Here is a 16,265-nt window from a genome sequence, read left to right as displayed (position 1 = left end):
AAGGAGGCGCACTTGATCCCAAACAGTTGTGCGCTTGAACAACTGAATCATGTCGAGACGATGGGATGGATATGACGGGCTGTCTTAATCGCTTGGAGATCGGAGATCTAGAAGAACAAGATCAAATATCATATGAATTAATTTTATGGCGGGTGCAGAATAGTCGCTAAATGGAACACGTTAGGATACGACATAGGAAAGAAAATGTTTTGAATGCCAGAGAAAACGGACAAAAAAGTAAAAGTTCAAGATAGAACAATCGCCACATCATTTGTATCATGTAATAAAAACATCCTTGTTGAGGGGCACACCTCACACGCCGGCCCCTACTGCTTCTTTTTCTCGCTCTCGGCCGCCGCGGCCCGTTCCTTGCGCCTCCGCAGCCATGCGCGCAGCTCGTTCAGCAGGCCCATCACCAGCGGCACGCCCACGGGGCCCAGCAGCGGCAGGTAGACGGCCACCTTGTGCTCGTCGGGGAAGTACAGCTGGCCCACCATGCTCTTTTCGAAAAACGCCTTCTCCGCCTCGGCCTCGGCAATGCGCGCGTGCGCCAGGCCCTCCGGCCCGCCCAGCGCGTTGCACGCCTGCTGCAGGTGCCACATGGTGCTCTCCACGCCCTCGGCCACGCTCGACGGGATGGCAATGTTGCGCAGCGCCAGCGACAGGCGCGCCAGGCTGCCGAGCGTCGACGACGCGCGCAGCAGCAGGTCGGCCGACCGGATGCGGCTCAGCGTCGACAGCCGCAGCGGCAGGCTGCCCGACTGCGGCGTGCCGAGAAGCGACAGCAGGTGCGACGTGAACATGAGCGTCGGCTCGCGCAGGTCGTCCCGGGAGACGTGTGCGCTGCCGTCCTGCCCGGCCGGCAACAGGTAGACAGCGCCCCACTGCGGGATCAGCCACGACTGCGATGTCGTCCCTGCGGTGGCAGCAGCGGCGGCGGCAGCCTCGCTGTCGTCCGTCTCGCCGTCTTGGTGGTGCGTCTCGGCGGGCGCCGCCGCCGTGCTGATCGTCTGGTTGCCTGCAAACACAATAAAGTTGATCGTCGGCGCGCCGCCAATCGACGGCGACAGCGGCCACTCGGCCGCGTTGATAAACGACGACAGGTCCTGCTTGCTCAGCACCGGCGACTGCACACCGGGCGCCGCGTACAGCTGCACCTGCGTGTCCATGGTGAAGTTGTGGATCGGCCGCAGCACGTCCAGGATCGGCTGCATGTACTCGCGAATCGCCGCCTCAATGTCCCAGCTGCTCGGCGCCGCCCCGCCCGCAAACAGCGAAAACGTCAGGTGGTACGTCGGCGCGTACTTGAGCGACCGCATCGTGCGCCGCGACAACGCCTCCGCCACCTCTGGCGCCAGGCTGCGCGGCGGCCGCTGCAGCTCGGCCGGCGACGCCGACGACGACGACGACGACGATGACGACGATGACGACGATGACGTCGACAACAGGTACGAGATCACGGCCTGCTCCTCGGCAAACGTCGACCGCAGTTGCGTCGCCACAAACGTGGCCAGCGCCGATGTGGACGAGCTCAGCGACGGGATCGAGTTGGGCGGGTACGTCACGTCGAGGATCGCCTGCGACGGGTGCAGGGACGCCGTCGACGCGTCGCCCGGCGTCAGCCGGATCGTCAGGGCCACGTCGCCCTCGTGCGGCGTGCCGCTGCCGCTGCCGCTGCCGTTGCCGCCGCTCGCCGACCACGACGACACCGTGACTGCACTACCACCATCGCCGTTACTGCTGCCAGCGCTGCCTGCGCCGGCAGCGCTGCTGCTGGTGCTGCTAGTGCTGCTAGTGCTACCACCGGTGCTGCTCAGGCTGCTGCTGTCGGCATCGCCCTCGCTCGTCTGGCTGTTCGGCGACAGCTCCAGACGCAGGTGGTGGCCCGAAAAGTCGTTGAGGTCGTCGAGCGCGTGCTGCGTCAGGCGCAGCAAGTGGTTCGCTTCGGCCTCCTGGAGGGAGCTGGCCTGGATCGAGATGCGAAGGGGGAAGACGGGACGGCACGCCTGGATCCGGAAATTGTCAGCAATTAGTCGTCTTGGAGGAACAGCCACGGGTTGGCACAGTCAGCGTCCCACCTTTCCGTCGGCCCATTCCATCATGTCGTCGAGCGGCAGGTTCGCCCGGTAGATCGTCGTCGTGTACCACCATATTGGTAGCCCAAGCAGTGCCACGATGAGCCAGAAGGAAAGGATCACGGCGCCTCGCCTCCGAATGTCGCTCGGCTTCTCTGGCGGAGGCTGCTTCTGTTCTGCGGGGCCTGTCGGCGACAAAGGCGTGGCAGTGCCGTCTAAGGGTGCCGAGGGCAATACCGATGCAGACGTAGACGTAGTTGTGGTTGTTGTTGTTGACGTTGATGTTGCTGTTGCTGTCGTCAGGCCATCACTTTCCGGCGCAGCCACCGCGGCAACGGCAGACTTGCGAGGCGCCATAACGGTATGAGCACCTGGAAACCGGTGTCTGTATACGGCGAGAGGGCGTGTCGTAGGATGCACGTTGGAGCGAGCGCGGTGTGGGGGGCAGCTTTCGTCTATTGAGCAAACCACGCCGCCACGTTCAGACGTTCACAAAGACGCCAAAAAGAACAGTTCACGTCGCGAATGCGCTCAGGGGAAGAGCTGCTGGGGACCACGTTATTCCAAAAATAGACTAGCGCAATAGGCGATAAGCGATAAGAAGCTGACCGCAAAAAGGTGCTAATGACACTGTAAGATTACAACTTAGGCGCAGGACGCAGTATTAGTCGGCCCCGAGCAGGCTGTGAACAGTGCAGTACTTCTTACCAAGGCCATGGGACGCTGCATTCGCCAGTACCACGCCGCCTGTAATGGAAGATGCGTGCAAGGTTTAACCTAGAAGGAACGATCGGTATTAGCTCAATCCAAAACTGGAAAGAGCACATCACATGTAAAGGCAGGCAGGCGCGTTGGGCGTTCTCCGCTAGGAGCTCCGTGAGTCGCAGCTTCCTCTTTCTTTAAGTAGTCTTTTCAGTGTCCGTGCACGGGCTGTTTCCCCAAGCCGCTGCATCGGTGCGAATGCTGTTTACTTGTGCGCTTCCACTTTATTTTCGACGTCACCTCTTCTCCCCTGTTCCGCCGCATTTACCAGCGTCGTTTCCCTATTACTGCACCGTCTTGCGGGCCTCTGGGGCTCGCTCAAGCATCTTTGAACCGATCCTTACTCTTCACGATCTCAAACTCCACTCGGCTAGACAAAAACAGCAGCTAAGAGCCTTGAATTGCACCGTCTCGGCCGTCTTCTCAGTCTCAACAGGGAAATGCAGCGACTACGACGTGCAAAGTAGACCAACGAACACTACCAGGCCTATTAGCACCTTCACACCTTCCCCGCACTATTTGATCAGAAGAAAGGAAACGGGCCACCGCCCCAATCGGCTGGCCCCATGTCACAGGAGATGCCGAGGCTGCGCCTGTGCGAGACATCCAAACCCATCTGATTAATTCGTACTCCGTGCTAGCATCGAGAACCGCCAAACGGCCCAACGCCAGACTCGGAAACAGCTGCGAGCAGCCCCTAGTCGCCCAAACCACCCCCTTGGCTTGTGAAGAGCCTCTCGGTTCCTTCATATTGCCCGCGACTGGTCTTCGTTTTGCTCTCTAGACTCCTCTCTTGGTCCTACTCCATTTCCTATTCAGCAGTTTCTTTTCTTTTTCCTCTTCAGCGTTTTACGCCGGTTATTGTTTTCGTCGTCCGACTGCCAGTGTTTACGTTTGGCTGTTTCCGCCGCAATCAACTCAAGCTGGCATTCTGTGCGACGCCATTTTCTCGGTGCACATTGGACGGAATATACGCCAGCGCATAACGACACGGGCGCAGAGAGAAATCACCGTCGATTGCCGACCACCAAGACAAAATACCCAGCAGGGCTCCCAGGGAATAAAGAACTGTCAAAAAAAGACAAAAAAAAAAGACAAAAACAGAACGGCCGCTTGAGTGTTCCTGAGCCTCGAACTGCAAGACTGTTGCACCGATCTGCATTACGTCGTACTCACGAACCACGCCTTCTTTCCGCAACCGCTGCGGCAGCAATCTTTTGTCGAAGGTGCCACAAAAGCGTACACAAAGAGTGCCCGGCGCAAGTGGCCCCCTTCGCGTTTCTTTTTTTTCTTGAACCTGTTCGTTTCCCTTGCGAGGTCTGCCTCAGTCCCCCGGCGTCGTCCCAACCGCTAGAGAGCACGCCAAAGGCTACTGCCAAGCGGTATCCTGCCCCCCCCCCCCCCCCCCACCACGTTCCGGCTGTCCATTGACTTTCTGAACAGCTTCTTGAGCTGCGAGTCGAGTATCGCCTTCTCGTGCAAGAAACACAAGACGCCGCAAGAAACAAGTTACCAAGATGCCAGGTACGTGACAAGAAGAGGCGCGCATTATATGCCGTATATACTCAACCCGTCCCGTGTTCTCCGTCACCGGCTCACTGGCTCACTGGCTCACATGCTCTCTGCCTCACAGTCCCTCTAGCTGTGTCACTGCCGGCGGCTGCGGCCGGCCTGGCCTATCTCAATGCGCGGTCCTCCTTCTGGTATGATTGGATGCTCATAACGTCCGTCGCCCCTGCTCTCGTCACCATGGCACTGCGCGGGCGTAGTGGCAAGATGAATGTCTTTTACAAGCTCGAGGAGAACGCGAAATCGTCATCTACGGCCAACCACCCGTTCATTCTGTTTGGCGACAAATCGTATACGTACGCCGAGGTCTACGACAAGGCGCTGCGCTACGGCCACTGGTGGAAGCAGACCATGGGCGTCCAGAAGGACGACGTGGTCGCGCTGGGCTATATGAACTCGGACACGTTCATCTTCTTGTGGTTTGGTCTCTGGGCTATTGGCGCCAAGCCGGCCTTTATCAACTACAACCTGCGGGACCAGGCCTTGATCCACTGCATCAAAACGGCCAAGGCCAAGCTGATGCTGTTCGACCCGGACGTCGTCGAAGCGCTGACGCCCGAGTTGCGCGAGGCACTCCCCAACGTGCGCATCGAGGTCTTTTCGGCGCTTCTGCAGGGCCAAGCCGACGCCGCCGAGCCCAAGCGCTACCCCGACGAGGTGCGTTATGACGACAAGAAGGAAAACACTGCTATCCTCATCTTCACGTCTGGCACCACCGGCTTGCCCAAGGCCGCGGTCGTCTCGTGGGCCAAGATGTTTGCCACGAGCAATTTTGCCCGCGGCTGGATAGGCATCAAGAAGGACGAAATCTACTACACCTGCATGCCGCTGTACCACTCTTCTGCGTGTCTGTTTTGTCTCGGGCCCGTTCTCTTCTCTGGAACCACCATGGCACTTGGCCAGCGTTTCTCGAACAAGACGTTCTGGCCGGACGTGCGCAAGTTCAACGCGACTGCTATCCAGTACGTCGGCGAGACCTGCCGGTACCTGCTGGCGGCCCCGCCGCAAATCGACCCGGAGACGCAGGAGAACTTGGACGCGAAGCACAACGTGCGTGTGGCCCTCGGCAATGGTCTGCGACCGGACGTGTGGAACCGGTTTAAGACGCGCTTCGGCATCGAAGCGATCGCCGAGTTCTACGGCGCTACCGAGGGCACCTTCGCGACCTTTAACCTGTCGCGCAACGACTTCACCATGGGCGCCGTGGGACGCAACGGGTGGCTGTACGAGCTGGCTGTAGGAAATAACGTGGCGTTCGTCTCCATGGATTGGGCCGCGGAAGCGCCCATACGTGACCCCGCGACGGGCTTTTGCCGCCGCTGCAGTCGCGGCGAGCCGGGCGAGCTCATCTTCCGGCTGCCGGAAACGAACATTGAAGAGCGGTTCCAGGGCTACTATGGCAACAAAGCGGCCACGGAGTCCAAGATCATGCGCAGCGTCTTCCGCAAGGGCGACGCCTGGTTCCGCACGGGCGACGTCATGGTGCGCGACGACGAGGGCCGCACCTACTTCCACGACCGCATCGGCGACACCTTCCGCTGGAAGTCGGAGAACGTCTCGACGGCCGAGGTCGCGGCCGTCGTGGGCCTGCACCCGGATGTCGTCGAGGCCAATGTCTACGGCATTGCCGTGCCCAGCCACGACGGCCGCGCCGGCTGCGTCGCGCTCGTGCTGCGCGGCCCGCCAACGCCCGAGTTTCTGCAGAGCCTGGTGGCGCACATCGAAAAGGGTCTGCCGCGGTACGCCCAGCCGCTGTTCTTGCGGATCGTGGAGGACTCGTCCGCACACACGACGGGCACGAACAAGCAGCAGAAGCACGTGCTGCGCGAGCAGGGCGCGGAACCAGACAAGGTCGACGGCGATGCGGTGTTCTGGCTGCAGAACGGCAAGTATGTTCCCTTTGGCCGCAGTGACTGGAAGAGCCTCGAGGCTGGCCAGGTGAGGCTGTAGATTGTGTGTGGTTGTGTCGAAGTGGCGCAGTGCTATGCTATGGCTGTGAACCTACCCCGTTTCTCCCACTTTTATGTACTATTCGTCTTTATGTATATATGTTTATGTCGGTATTTTGTTACTGACCAACCTACTACATATGTGCTTCCCACTGTAATTAGTCTGGCAGTTATTTATTGGTATTTCGTCAATTCTGCCGCACGAAGTAACGACCTGTAATGACCTGTGAATTCTGGGAACCGGCATTTCGGCGATACCTAATACGGCCAAGTCAGTCGTGCCACCACCGGACCTGTACACTTTCTAGCCTCTCCATGTGGCATCCTGCCAGCCTTGGCGTCCCATACAAGTCAGATCAGCATTGAAGACTTTCCACGGCGAGTACCGCACAGTAAAACAGGCAGTCTACGATATACGACTCGGTTGGGCGAGAAGAATGACAACAACGGGAGGCTAACTTTGTGACTCTCGCGCTCCTGCAGTCCTGTTTCGGGCAGTGAGAGAGGTCGCCGACAGTCAGGCTCGGCGTTCTTGTATTTGGACAAGTTCATCTACGAAGCAAATGGCATGACCTTTTCGTCGTGTGATTTCCAAGCATCCTAGTTAGCTGTCAGGCAAGGAATGGTACGTATCTTACTTTGACGAGGGGCAACGAGGCAACGACCCAGCCGCAGGCCATGTGTGGTTCGTGGTCTGTGAAAAACAGAGACGACACAAAGGGAGCAAAGAGCCGTCTGGCAGCGTGTCGAGAGTATTGTGATGCCTTGCAAAGCCCCTTCTCCACTCTGCGCTTGGCAGCCGCCCCGACACCCGCGCCCACGAACGCAAAGGAGAATGCCGTCGCCGTGCTCGACTCGGTTTCCGTCCCCTGTCGTCTGGGCCGCACCTCTCAGGCGTCCCCAGGCCATTCGTGGTTGGGAAAGCCGCTGCCCAAATGACATAATTGCCCATGACACCAGCAGAGCAGACGTCGACAGCCAATCATGGAGCTGAGCGATTGCGCGATACACTGCTAGGCCGTAAGAGGGGCTAGTGCGGGGTTCAACAAGTGTCGCTGGAGCAAGATGGCGCAACCGTGAAGAATGAAGAGCGGAGAACCACGCAGAACAAACGACGTGAAATTTCACGCGTAGATAGAAAAAGAAGTCGTGGCGTCGTGGAGCTAAGCTCCGTCGTGTAAGTCGAGTGGCATCTGGCTGCGCAGCAACGCTCCTTCTCGGATCGGCGAGCAAACGTCAGCCTGGGAGGAAATTGGGAATGAAGGAGTTGCCCGGGAGTTCCTTCTGTTTTAAGATGCTGTACCAAAATAAAGCTGCGAATGTTTGTCTTGCAATAGGAAAGAAGACGCTCGTTCCTCGGCTGTGAAGCAGGAAGGAGCAACCGAATGATGCACAGGCAGGGCCAAAACGGATGAAGACGGGGGCACCAGAACGACCCAGGAACGCCCAAAAAGGCAAGACACAAGCGAGCACCAATGTTCAACTGCACAAGAACGGCCAGACGATGATCACAAAACGTCGCACGTCAAGGAGGGAAGGCGTGATCCATTAGTCAAATCCCGATTTTTCAGTCTCGCGCCGTCCTCGTTGCTTGACAGGCCCGCTGCCCACTCTCTGGCAAGAAACTACTTGCGTACTAGAGCAGTAGAGGCAACGGGGAGTCGCAAGTACAGCAGAGATACAGAAAGAACAACCAGAGAAAAAGAAAAATGGCCCTTCCGACTACGGTCCAACCGGCGCCCCGTTTCGATGGTCTCCCTCTTTACCTTCTTCGCTCCTTCCCGGCTTTGTTAGTAAACCATTCATGCCCAGCTATTTAAAGTGGAAAGCGCGCCACCTGGCCAGCTCGCCAGTTTTAAAGCTTCCTTTTCTCCCCTCTTCTTCTTGTTTTTCTTCCATCTACACCCCGTCGTACCACTGACTTCGTTTTCCACCTACCCCAACCACATCTTCTTCCCGCACTCTTCTACCCGCAAACTACCACCACCACACACATTCACAATGGCTCAGGAGAGACCCGCACCGTAAGTACAGCAGACAGTAGAGCGTGCTCGCTGACAAATGTCCGAGACGAGGTCGCAAGCCGAGGCAGCAGAGCTCGGTTTATGGCGACAGCCGACGGCGAGGTCCAAGACGAGGGCAGCAACGACGGCATGCTAACATCGCCTTGCAGGATCCGCCTGGGCACCGTCGCCCCCAACTTCAAGGCTGACACCACCAATGGCCCCATCGACTTCCACGAGTTCATTGGCGACAACTGGGTCGTCCTGTTCTCGCACCCCGAGGACTACACGCCTGTGTGCACCACGGAGCTCGGCGAGTTCGCCCGCCTCGAGCCCGAGTTCACCAAGCGCGGCACCAAGCTGATTGGCCTGTCCGCCAACACCCTGGGCTCGCACGAGGGCTGGATCAAGGATATCAACGAGGTCACCGGCTCGAGCGTCACCTTCCCCATCATTGCCGACAAGGAGCGCAAGGTCGCCTACCTGTACGACATGCTCGACTACCAGGACACCACCAACGTCGACTCCAAGGGCATTGCCTTCACCATCCGCTCCGTCTTCGTCATTGACCCCAAGAAGACCATCCGCACCATCCTGTCGTACCCGGCCTCCACCGGCCGCAACTCGGCTGAGGTCCTGCGCATTGTCGACTCCCTGCAGACCGGCGACAAGAACAAGGTCACCACCCCCATCAACTGGGTCCCCGGCGACGACGTCATTGTCCACCCCAGCATCAAGACCGAGGACGCCAAGGCCATCTTCCCCGAGGTCCGCATCGTCAAGCCCTACCTGCGCTTCACCCCGCTGCCCAAGGACAAGACCTCGGCTGCTTAAGCGGAGAGTTGGATGCTTCTTTTTTGCTCTCAACCAAAAATAATTGCGATCTAACGACTCGATCTCTTCTTTTATATCCCGAGACTTTTTGTATGCAATTGGCTAGAAAGAGACCTCCAATGTTAATGAAATAAAAAATAAGTATAAAAAAAGAAAAAATAGTACACCAACCGAGGCCACGAGCCCCGGATGCTTGACGTGTAGACAAGTGTCACAACGCTGCATAAGCCGAGGGATACCGATGAACGGAAGGGTCTTGCTTTTGGCTGCTGTGAGAGGCCGTAGCATAGGCTGAACATGGCCAGCTGCGGCGGCCGCCGGCCATAATAACCTCTGCTGCCGTCGGCACTCGTTCGTTTCACCGATGACAAATACAACGTACATGGTCGGGACACGACAGCGGACGCAGCTGCTCTGCCGGTCTTTGTTGAAACGAGTGTGCTGCCGGCTGTTCGCAAGGCTGAAACACGGAACAAATCGTGAAGAGCCGTTTGTGTTCATCTCAACAACAATGGACTGTGCGCTGGGATCCACGACTCAGATTGCCGTCTACCATACGACGCATGTACAATATTTGATTTTTTGTACGTTGCCGGCTGTGTTGAATACCCTCCGCGGCCAGCATCTGGCATCACGGACATGCCACGTTCGTCGTCGCACCATCGTTCTCTCCCCTTGGCCAGCCGCCACGTCCCGTCGCACGTAGCCCCGGCCAGCTGAATCGCGAATCCCGGTGGTGTGGTCTACAAGTCGAAAGGCGGGCCCTGGGCGCAGAGGACAGGGTGTGCACAGGGCACTTTGGCATTCCTCGTGGCATATGAAATGACAGCCCCGAAGAACAGACGTAGCAAGGGTCGTTGGGGCCAAGGCCAAGCTCCAGACAGCCGGATAGGTCCTGAATTTCAAGTGCATGAAACGACGGCCGCCTTCCGTGCAGGGAAGACAGAGAAGCGAAAAATGACAGGGCTGTAGAAATCGGATCAAAAACGCGCAAGACAAATTTGGCGACAATTTGTACGCAGCCAAGGAAAAATCCGCCCGCAATTCTCGCATTCTCGCATCCTCCAGTGTGGATCGGCTTTCACCCATGGTATCGACCACCTAGATCGTCTCGCATCGTGCTCTGCGTCCTTGTAGATTCCTCGTCGGGACGTTTGGGATCTCTACTCGGTACAGCGTATAGAGTACGGTACGTCGACATGCTGCATGCTCCTACTTGGCGGCAGCCAACCGATCAGATCAACGGAAAGCATTCCTTGCGGAGTACGGAGTAGTACAGCTCTTTCTTCATCCAGTAAGGCAGCCACCACCGCCAGCCGCCCATTGTGGCTCTTTGTTCGCTCCTCCTTCGTCAATGCGTTTCCAATAGGCCCAGCCAATCAGCGCCTGATATAGAGTCTGCTCTTCTTGCCTTGACTTGCCCATATGCCCCAGGTGTCCCCACAAATAGCACAAAAAGGGAAACCGCCAGCCAGGCCGCCCTGACGCTGGGTCCGTCGAAGTCGGAAGCTCCATCCTAGTTCCGCCCATTCATGGCTTCCCGATGGCGCCCTTCCTTCCTCCAAAGGCAGAGACCCCTTTCAACCTACCGCGAGCCCCTCTTCTTGACAGGAACTCATCCCCAATGTTCGAAAACGGAAAGGGCACGACAGAAACATTCAGCGGAAATGGAAAGTGTGCACCTGGGCCATTCGTGAACCTCAAACGGCACGCACTCTGCAGCCTCAACCGTGTTTTCTCACCTGTTCTCTTCAAACCGCCTCTCCTTTCCTTACTTCATCTGCATATTTCCCGCTTTTGTCAATCGTCACCATCGTCCGTGACTCTTTCGTACGCACGCGCATTTGCCTCTGCGCTTCCCCTCTCGTCCTTGGTCACCGCACGCACAATTTCTCGTGCCCCTTTTTTTCTCCCCCTCCTCCACGAACTCTCCCCCCTAGTCTAGACCGATTACATTGACCGTTCCGCCCACAGTCGAAAAAGGGGGCCCATCCCGTTTGCACCAGCCCGGAAGCAACGTCGCCACGCGATCGCGAGCACGTCCTGGCTTCTGTTGCGCCGTCCAGCCGCAGCGTCCCGATACGAAATACCTCGTTCCTCGCGCAAAAAACGTCCTAAATCCATACGTCCCTACAGAATACGCCCAACGACGCCTCGCCTCCAGCGCGATCCCAGTTCCAGCAGCCAAGCCCCTCGACTCGACCCGCCTTTTGCTCCCCCGGCCCACATCCTGCTCGACGTTGCTCACCCTTCTCGCATCCTCGCATCTTCTACGCAGCAATACTGCCTCTCCACACGACGAGCTTCTCGCCCAACAAGGGGTCCCAAACGGCGAGATATACCGCACGCTATTGAGTCAACATCTCGCCGTTCCTCGAACCCGCGCGTGCCACTTCTCTCGTGCACCGAGCACCCCTCCCAAGGCACGTCTGTGCGGTCAGCCACTTGCGGGACCGCTTCGTCCATTTTTTCTTCTTTTTCTTCTTCTTTTCTTCCGTCGACTCCCTGTTCAGCAACTGCACCAAGTACAGAGTACATACGTTGCCACTTCGTCCTCTGCTGTCTTTACCAACATTTTTGACATCCCTCGGCTCGTTTCCCGGACCCAGTCTCTCCTGCTGTCTCTCCTGGGCACCTCCTTCCCTCCGCTGCTGCTTCCTCTCGGCCTGCAATCCACACCCACTGCACATCCCTCCTGTTTGCAAGCAACGCAAGCGAGGCCAACAACGCAGGTGGCCGAAGGACACAAACAGACCACGGCCAAGGCACCCCGAAATTGCCCATTGCGACGCCAAACCAAGCCAAACGAGATTCGACCTTAATATACCAAAGTATAGGTCCGCCTAGAAACGAACCAAGGCTGTGGGACTTCCTCCGCTGGTCTCGCTGATCTTTTGCCCAGCCGTTGTTTTCAAGGTACGCTCGCGCCTCTTGATTTCGTCTTTGCTCCGTTGCCCCTTCTTTGCCATTTCTTCTTCTTCTTCTTCTTTTCTCCTGGCTCCCCGTTCGTTTACGACGTAATTCTCGAACCCTTGTCTCCCAAGCCAGGTTCTGGTCGACCACCAGACGCTGCTGCCCAACTCTCTACCACATTCGTCCTTCTTTTCAACGTTCTTCCCCAGTCTTTTTATCACCAGCAATCTGTGTTTGTTCCCTGTCCTCTGGACTCTCTTCTTTTTCTTTTTCTCTTTACTTTTTCTTTTTTTTTTTTTTTTTTTTTTTTTTTTGCCTGCCACAAAGTCAAGCATCCTAGTTATTTTCGTTGGCCAACAGCTGCGATGACACCTTGATGGGGGCATCCTACCTCAAAGGAACGTCGTCTTGTGGCTCTTCTCCGTGGTGTGATACATCGTTCCGCTCGCAAGCTCCCACCTTTTTCCTTGTGCCCCTGGTTGTGCCCTTGGGCCGGCGCTCTGCCGATCATGGGGAAAGAGAGCTTTCCAACGTCATCCGCCTTGCTTCCACGCTAGCCCGTCAACCTTGCCCTCTCTCCTTTCTTGTGTTTTTTTGTTCTTCTTCCTTCCGTTTCACATTTATCGCACATCTGATTCTTTGGGACGTCTTTGTTTCTTGTGACCTTCTGGTCGCTCCAGATGACAGAGGACGAGGTCCAACTCGTTGCAGAATTTGTCTTCGGCAAAGCTAACCCAACATGGACAGCTTCACGGAGCACGACGACGGTGACAGCCGTTTTTCTGACTCGGAGAACGACAACCACCGACCGTCGCAGTCCACAAAATCTACCTCCGACCTTTTCTCCGGCGTCTACCGGGGGATCAAAAAAATCACACCGGGTCGCGAAGATTTTGGCCGTTTTGTACGACAGTCCTCGATCTCCCACCGCAACTCTCCTCCTCCACCGTCGCAGTTTGTACTCAAACCGTACACAGCGGGCTCCGAAGACCACCCACCCGGCTCTGCCCCGATCACTGGATATCGCCCTTCCCAATCACATTACCAGCATGCTCGCAGCCTAAGTTTGCAGAACAGTCTCGAAAAACCGCTACCACGGCCGCCAAAGGCCCCTCCAAGCTTCCCTCTCCTCCCTACGGCCACTTCTGGGTCTGCCTCGTCCCAGACCCGCTTTCAAGCTTCCAGCGGGAGCCTTGCCTCCATCCAAAACTCCGACGTGAAAGACGACACTATGGATAGTCGAACCAGTACCATGGACTCAGCCTCGTCCGCCGAGCAGGGCTATTACGCACCCAATGCCGCTTCTGGTCCTTCTCCGGCCATCGGCATCGACTCCAACGCGAACAACAGCCAGTCAAGTATAACTGATGACGAACGCCACAATATGGCCTCAAGAGCCAACGGTCCCCTCTCCGCTGGGCCATCGCCGCAACCTCAATCCGCATCACGCGGTACGCCCGGCGGCACCGGTGGCACCAACCAGGCAGCGTCTGGAAACACCAACCCCCCTCAACAAAACTCGGGCTCATCTGCACACCTGTCGGGTCTCATGTGCAATGTGCACAGAACAACCGGCCGTGAACCACATCCGCTTGTCGGTGCCACGACCACAATCCTTGGTGACAAGCTCTACGTCTTTGGTGGCCGGATATTGTCTAGGAGCCGCCCGGCGTCGCTCACCTCCGATCTGTACGAACTCGACCTCATTCGGCGTCACTGGACAAAGCTGGAGACCACGGGCGACGTCCCACCACCGAGATACTTTCATTCCATGTGTGCGCTGGGCGACTCCAAAATGGTCTGCTATGGCGGCATGTCACCGCAGCAGAGTGCCAACGGTGGCTCACCACAGGACCAGCAACAGGACGTGGCCGTCATGTCCGACATCTACATCTACGACGTGCCGACAAAGAAGTGGACCTACATTCAGACACAGGAGACTCCGCAGGGTCGTTATGCGCATTGTGCCTGCATCATCCCTTCATCCGCCACCTTCAGCTCCCACCGCGCACCACTCTCCGCGCTACAGCACAACCCAGCGACGGGCACCAACGAAGGCCGCATTGGCATCAACATTGACGGCACGGGCGGCGCCGAAATGATTGTTGTAGGTGGACAGGATGGCGCCAACCACTATATCGAGCAAATTAGTGTTTTCAACCTCCGCAGCCTCAAGTGGACGTCGACCGAACCCCTAGGCAAAAGCTGTGGTGCCTACCGTAGTGTTGTTGCGCCACTGCCGCCCTCGGTCACGGCACGCATCGGCCGGGCCAACGCACCAAACGCCAACGCCAACATTCGGCCGGAAATGGGCGGAATCAGTCAGGAGGCCCGTGAACCCGGCTCGTCCATGCTCGTGTACTCGAACTACAACTTCCTCGACGTGAAGCTCGAGTTGCAAATCCGATCACCCGATGGCACCCTGACAGAAAAGCCCATGGCCGGCACGTACACACCCCCTGGCCTCCGATTCCCCAACGGCGGCGTCATCGATACCCATTTCGTGGTTAGTGGCACGTACCTGACAAGCTCCAAGCAAGAATATGCCCTTTGGGCTCTTGACTTGCGGAACTTGACCTGGTCGCGGATCGATGCTGGCGGCAGTGTCTTTAGCCAGGGCAGTTGGAACCGCGGTGTGCTCTGGAACCGGAGAAACTCGTTTGTCATTCTGGGTAACCGCAAACGCAGCCTTGTGGACGACTACAACCACCGCCGTATTAACTTTACGAACGTATGCATGGTCGAGCTCGAGGCTTTTGGCTTTTACGACAACCCACGCAAAACGACGCCCATGTCCGGCTTTGTCTCCGCGAGCAGCCCATACACCAACCCCGGCCTCAGTCTCGCTCGCAAAGCGGGCTCGACTGCAGGAGGACGTTTCCATTCCCGCGCGTCAGAGGATCTCGGTGAGAAGGCGTTGGCGATGCGCGAGCTGGCCGATATGGATATTTTGTGCATTGGTGGCGAGCGCATCCCGGTGAACAGTCGGATTGTTGCTCGCCGTTGGGGACCATACTTTGTGCAGCTGTTACGGGAAGGTACGGCCACGGAAGATGGCAGCGAACCAGCCGGCGCGCGCTCGACCCCTCTCGCAGGGGTACGCAGCTCAAGCATCACCATTACCCCATCGAGCCGCAACACGATGGAGAGTACCATGTCTATGGGCTCACAAGCGACAAACTCCAGTAGCTCTGCCGGCAAGCCGCCCAGTACACCAGGCACGAGTCTCTCCGGAATTTCGGCCGTTGTCGGCCCTATGTCACCCGCTGTTGATCCTGCCACAATCAATACGGCACCGACACCGAGGACCCTGCCACCCAACAGTCGCCCCCGCTGCCTCTACCTCCCCCACACCTACCTCACCGTCCAGACACTGCTTCACTTCCTGTACACCAGCTCTCTCCCGCCGCCGACCAACCAGCTCTGCACGCCGCAGATCTTGTGCTCTCTTCTGCAGATTGCACGGCCGTATCGCATCGACGGTCTCCTAGAAGCTGTTGTCGAGCGTCTGCATGCCCTTCTCGATAGTCGCAATGCGGCAGCCGTGTTCAACGCGACGGCCATGGCTGCCGGCGGTGGCCGCGGCATCGATGGCACGCTCAACCCCAACTTCTTTGTCCCCAGCGGACTCGACGTCCTCAGCCCGATAGACCCGACGCTGCAGTCGCCGTCGCAAGCCCAGGCGGACCAGCAGCTGCCAGGCGGCGGCAGCGGCGACGCCAGCGGTCTGGCCGCGCGGACGGCGGGCCTGCAGATCAATACGTCTGTGCCTGGCTCGACTGCTAGTGCTGGCGGCGGTGCACGGCCCAGCAGCGGCGAGCTGAGCGCGACTACGAGCGTCTCTGGCTCCGAGTGGAGCTCCGAGATGGGTGACAACAGCGAGCGCGGCCAGCGCGAGGTCTGGAGTGGCGAGCTCAGCAGTGTGATTGGGCTGCAGAAGCGCGGTCTCAAGGGACTGATGGAGGGTCGGCGCCTCCGCGAGCGGACGGGCACCAACACGGGCATGACGGGCCCGAACAATGCGCGTGTCGGCCTAGGTATTGCTAGCGGTTGAGTGATGTCCATCGTTTTGGTCATTTTTTGTGATTTTTGCTCTTCATTTCTTACATATTATTTGACCGTTGCCCGCATAGTTTTGGAGGCAATTTACGGCTTTTATT

The 16,265-nt window shown here is 57.8% G+C and overlaps 4 protein-coding genes across 4 annotated transcripts; 3 read left to right on the top strand and 1 right to left on the bottom strand.

Moving 5' to 3' along the window:
- Positions 1-326: 326 nt before the first annotated feature.
- On the bottom strand, positions 327-2,432 carry SPBR_02473 (phosphatidylinositol glycan, class S; the record flags this gene model as incomplete). Its single annotated transcript, XM_040760776.1, has 2 exons — positions 327-1,967; positions 2,079-2,432. The coding sequence occupies 2 exons, from the start codon at positions 2,430-2,432 to the stop codon at positions 327-329; spliced, it is 1,995 nt and encodes a 664-aa protein (XP_040620814.1).
- A 1,922-nt stretch (positions 2,433-4,354) lies between these two features.
- SPBR_02509 (long-chain fatty acid transporter) lies at positions 4,355-6,356 on the top strand (the record flags this gene model as incomplete). Its single annotated transcript, XM_040760812.1, has 2 exons — positions 4,355-4,361; positions 4,480-6,356. 2 exons carry the CDS (start codon positions 4,355-4,357, stop codon positions 6,354-6,356), a joined length of 1,884 nt encoding a protein of 627 aa, XP_040620813.1.
- A 2,000-nt stretch (positions 6,357-8,356) lies between these two features.
- SPBR_03149 (mitochondrial peroxiredoxin PRX1) lies at positions 8,357-9,192 on the top strand (the record flags this gene model as incomplete). Its single annotated transcript, XM_040761452.1, has 2 exons — positions 8,357-8,379; positions 8,529-9,192. 2 exons carry the CDS (start codon positions 8,357-8,359, stop codon positions 9,190-9,192), a joined length of 687 nt encoding a protein of 228 aa, XP_040620812.1.
- Positions 9,193-12,844: 3,652 nt separating this feature from the next.
- Positions 12,845-16,159, top strand: SPBR_02243 (regulatory protein; the record flags this gene model as incomplete). Its single annotated transcript, XM_040760546.1, has 1 exon — positions 12,845-16,159. One exon carries the CDS (start codon positions 12,845-12,847, stop codon positions 16,157-16,159), a length of 3,315 nt encoding a protein of 1,104 aa, XP_040620811.1.
- Between the last annotated feature and the right edge of the window lie 106 nt (positions 16,160-16,265).

This window comes from Sporothrix brasiliensis (assembly GCF_000820605.1).
Source record: "Sporothrix brasiliensis 5110 chromosome Unknown Cont17, whole genome shotgun sequence".
Taxonomy (NCBI): Eukaryota; Fungi; Ascomycota; class Sordariomycetes; order Ophiostomatales; family Ophiostomataceae; genus Sporothrix; species Sporothrix brasiliensis.
This window is presented reverse-complemented; position numbering and strand designations above follow the sequence as displayed.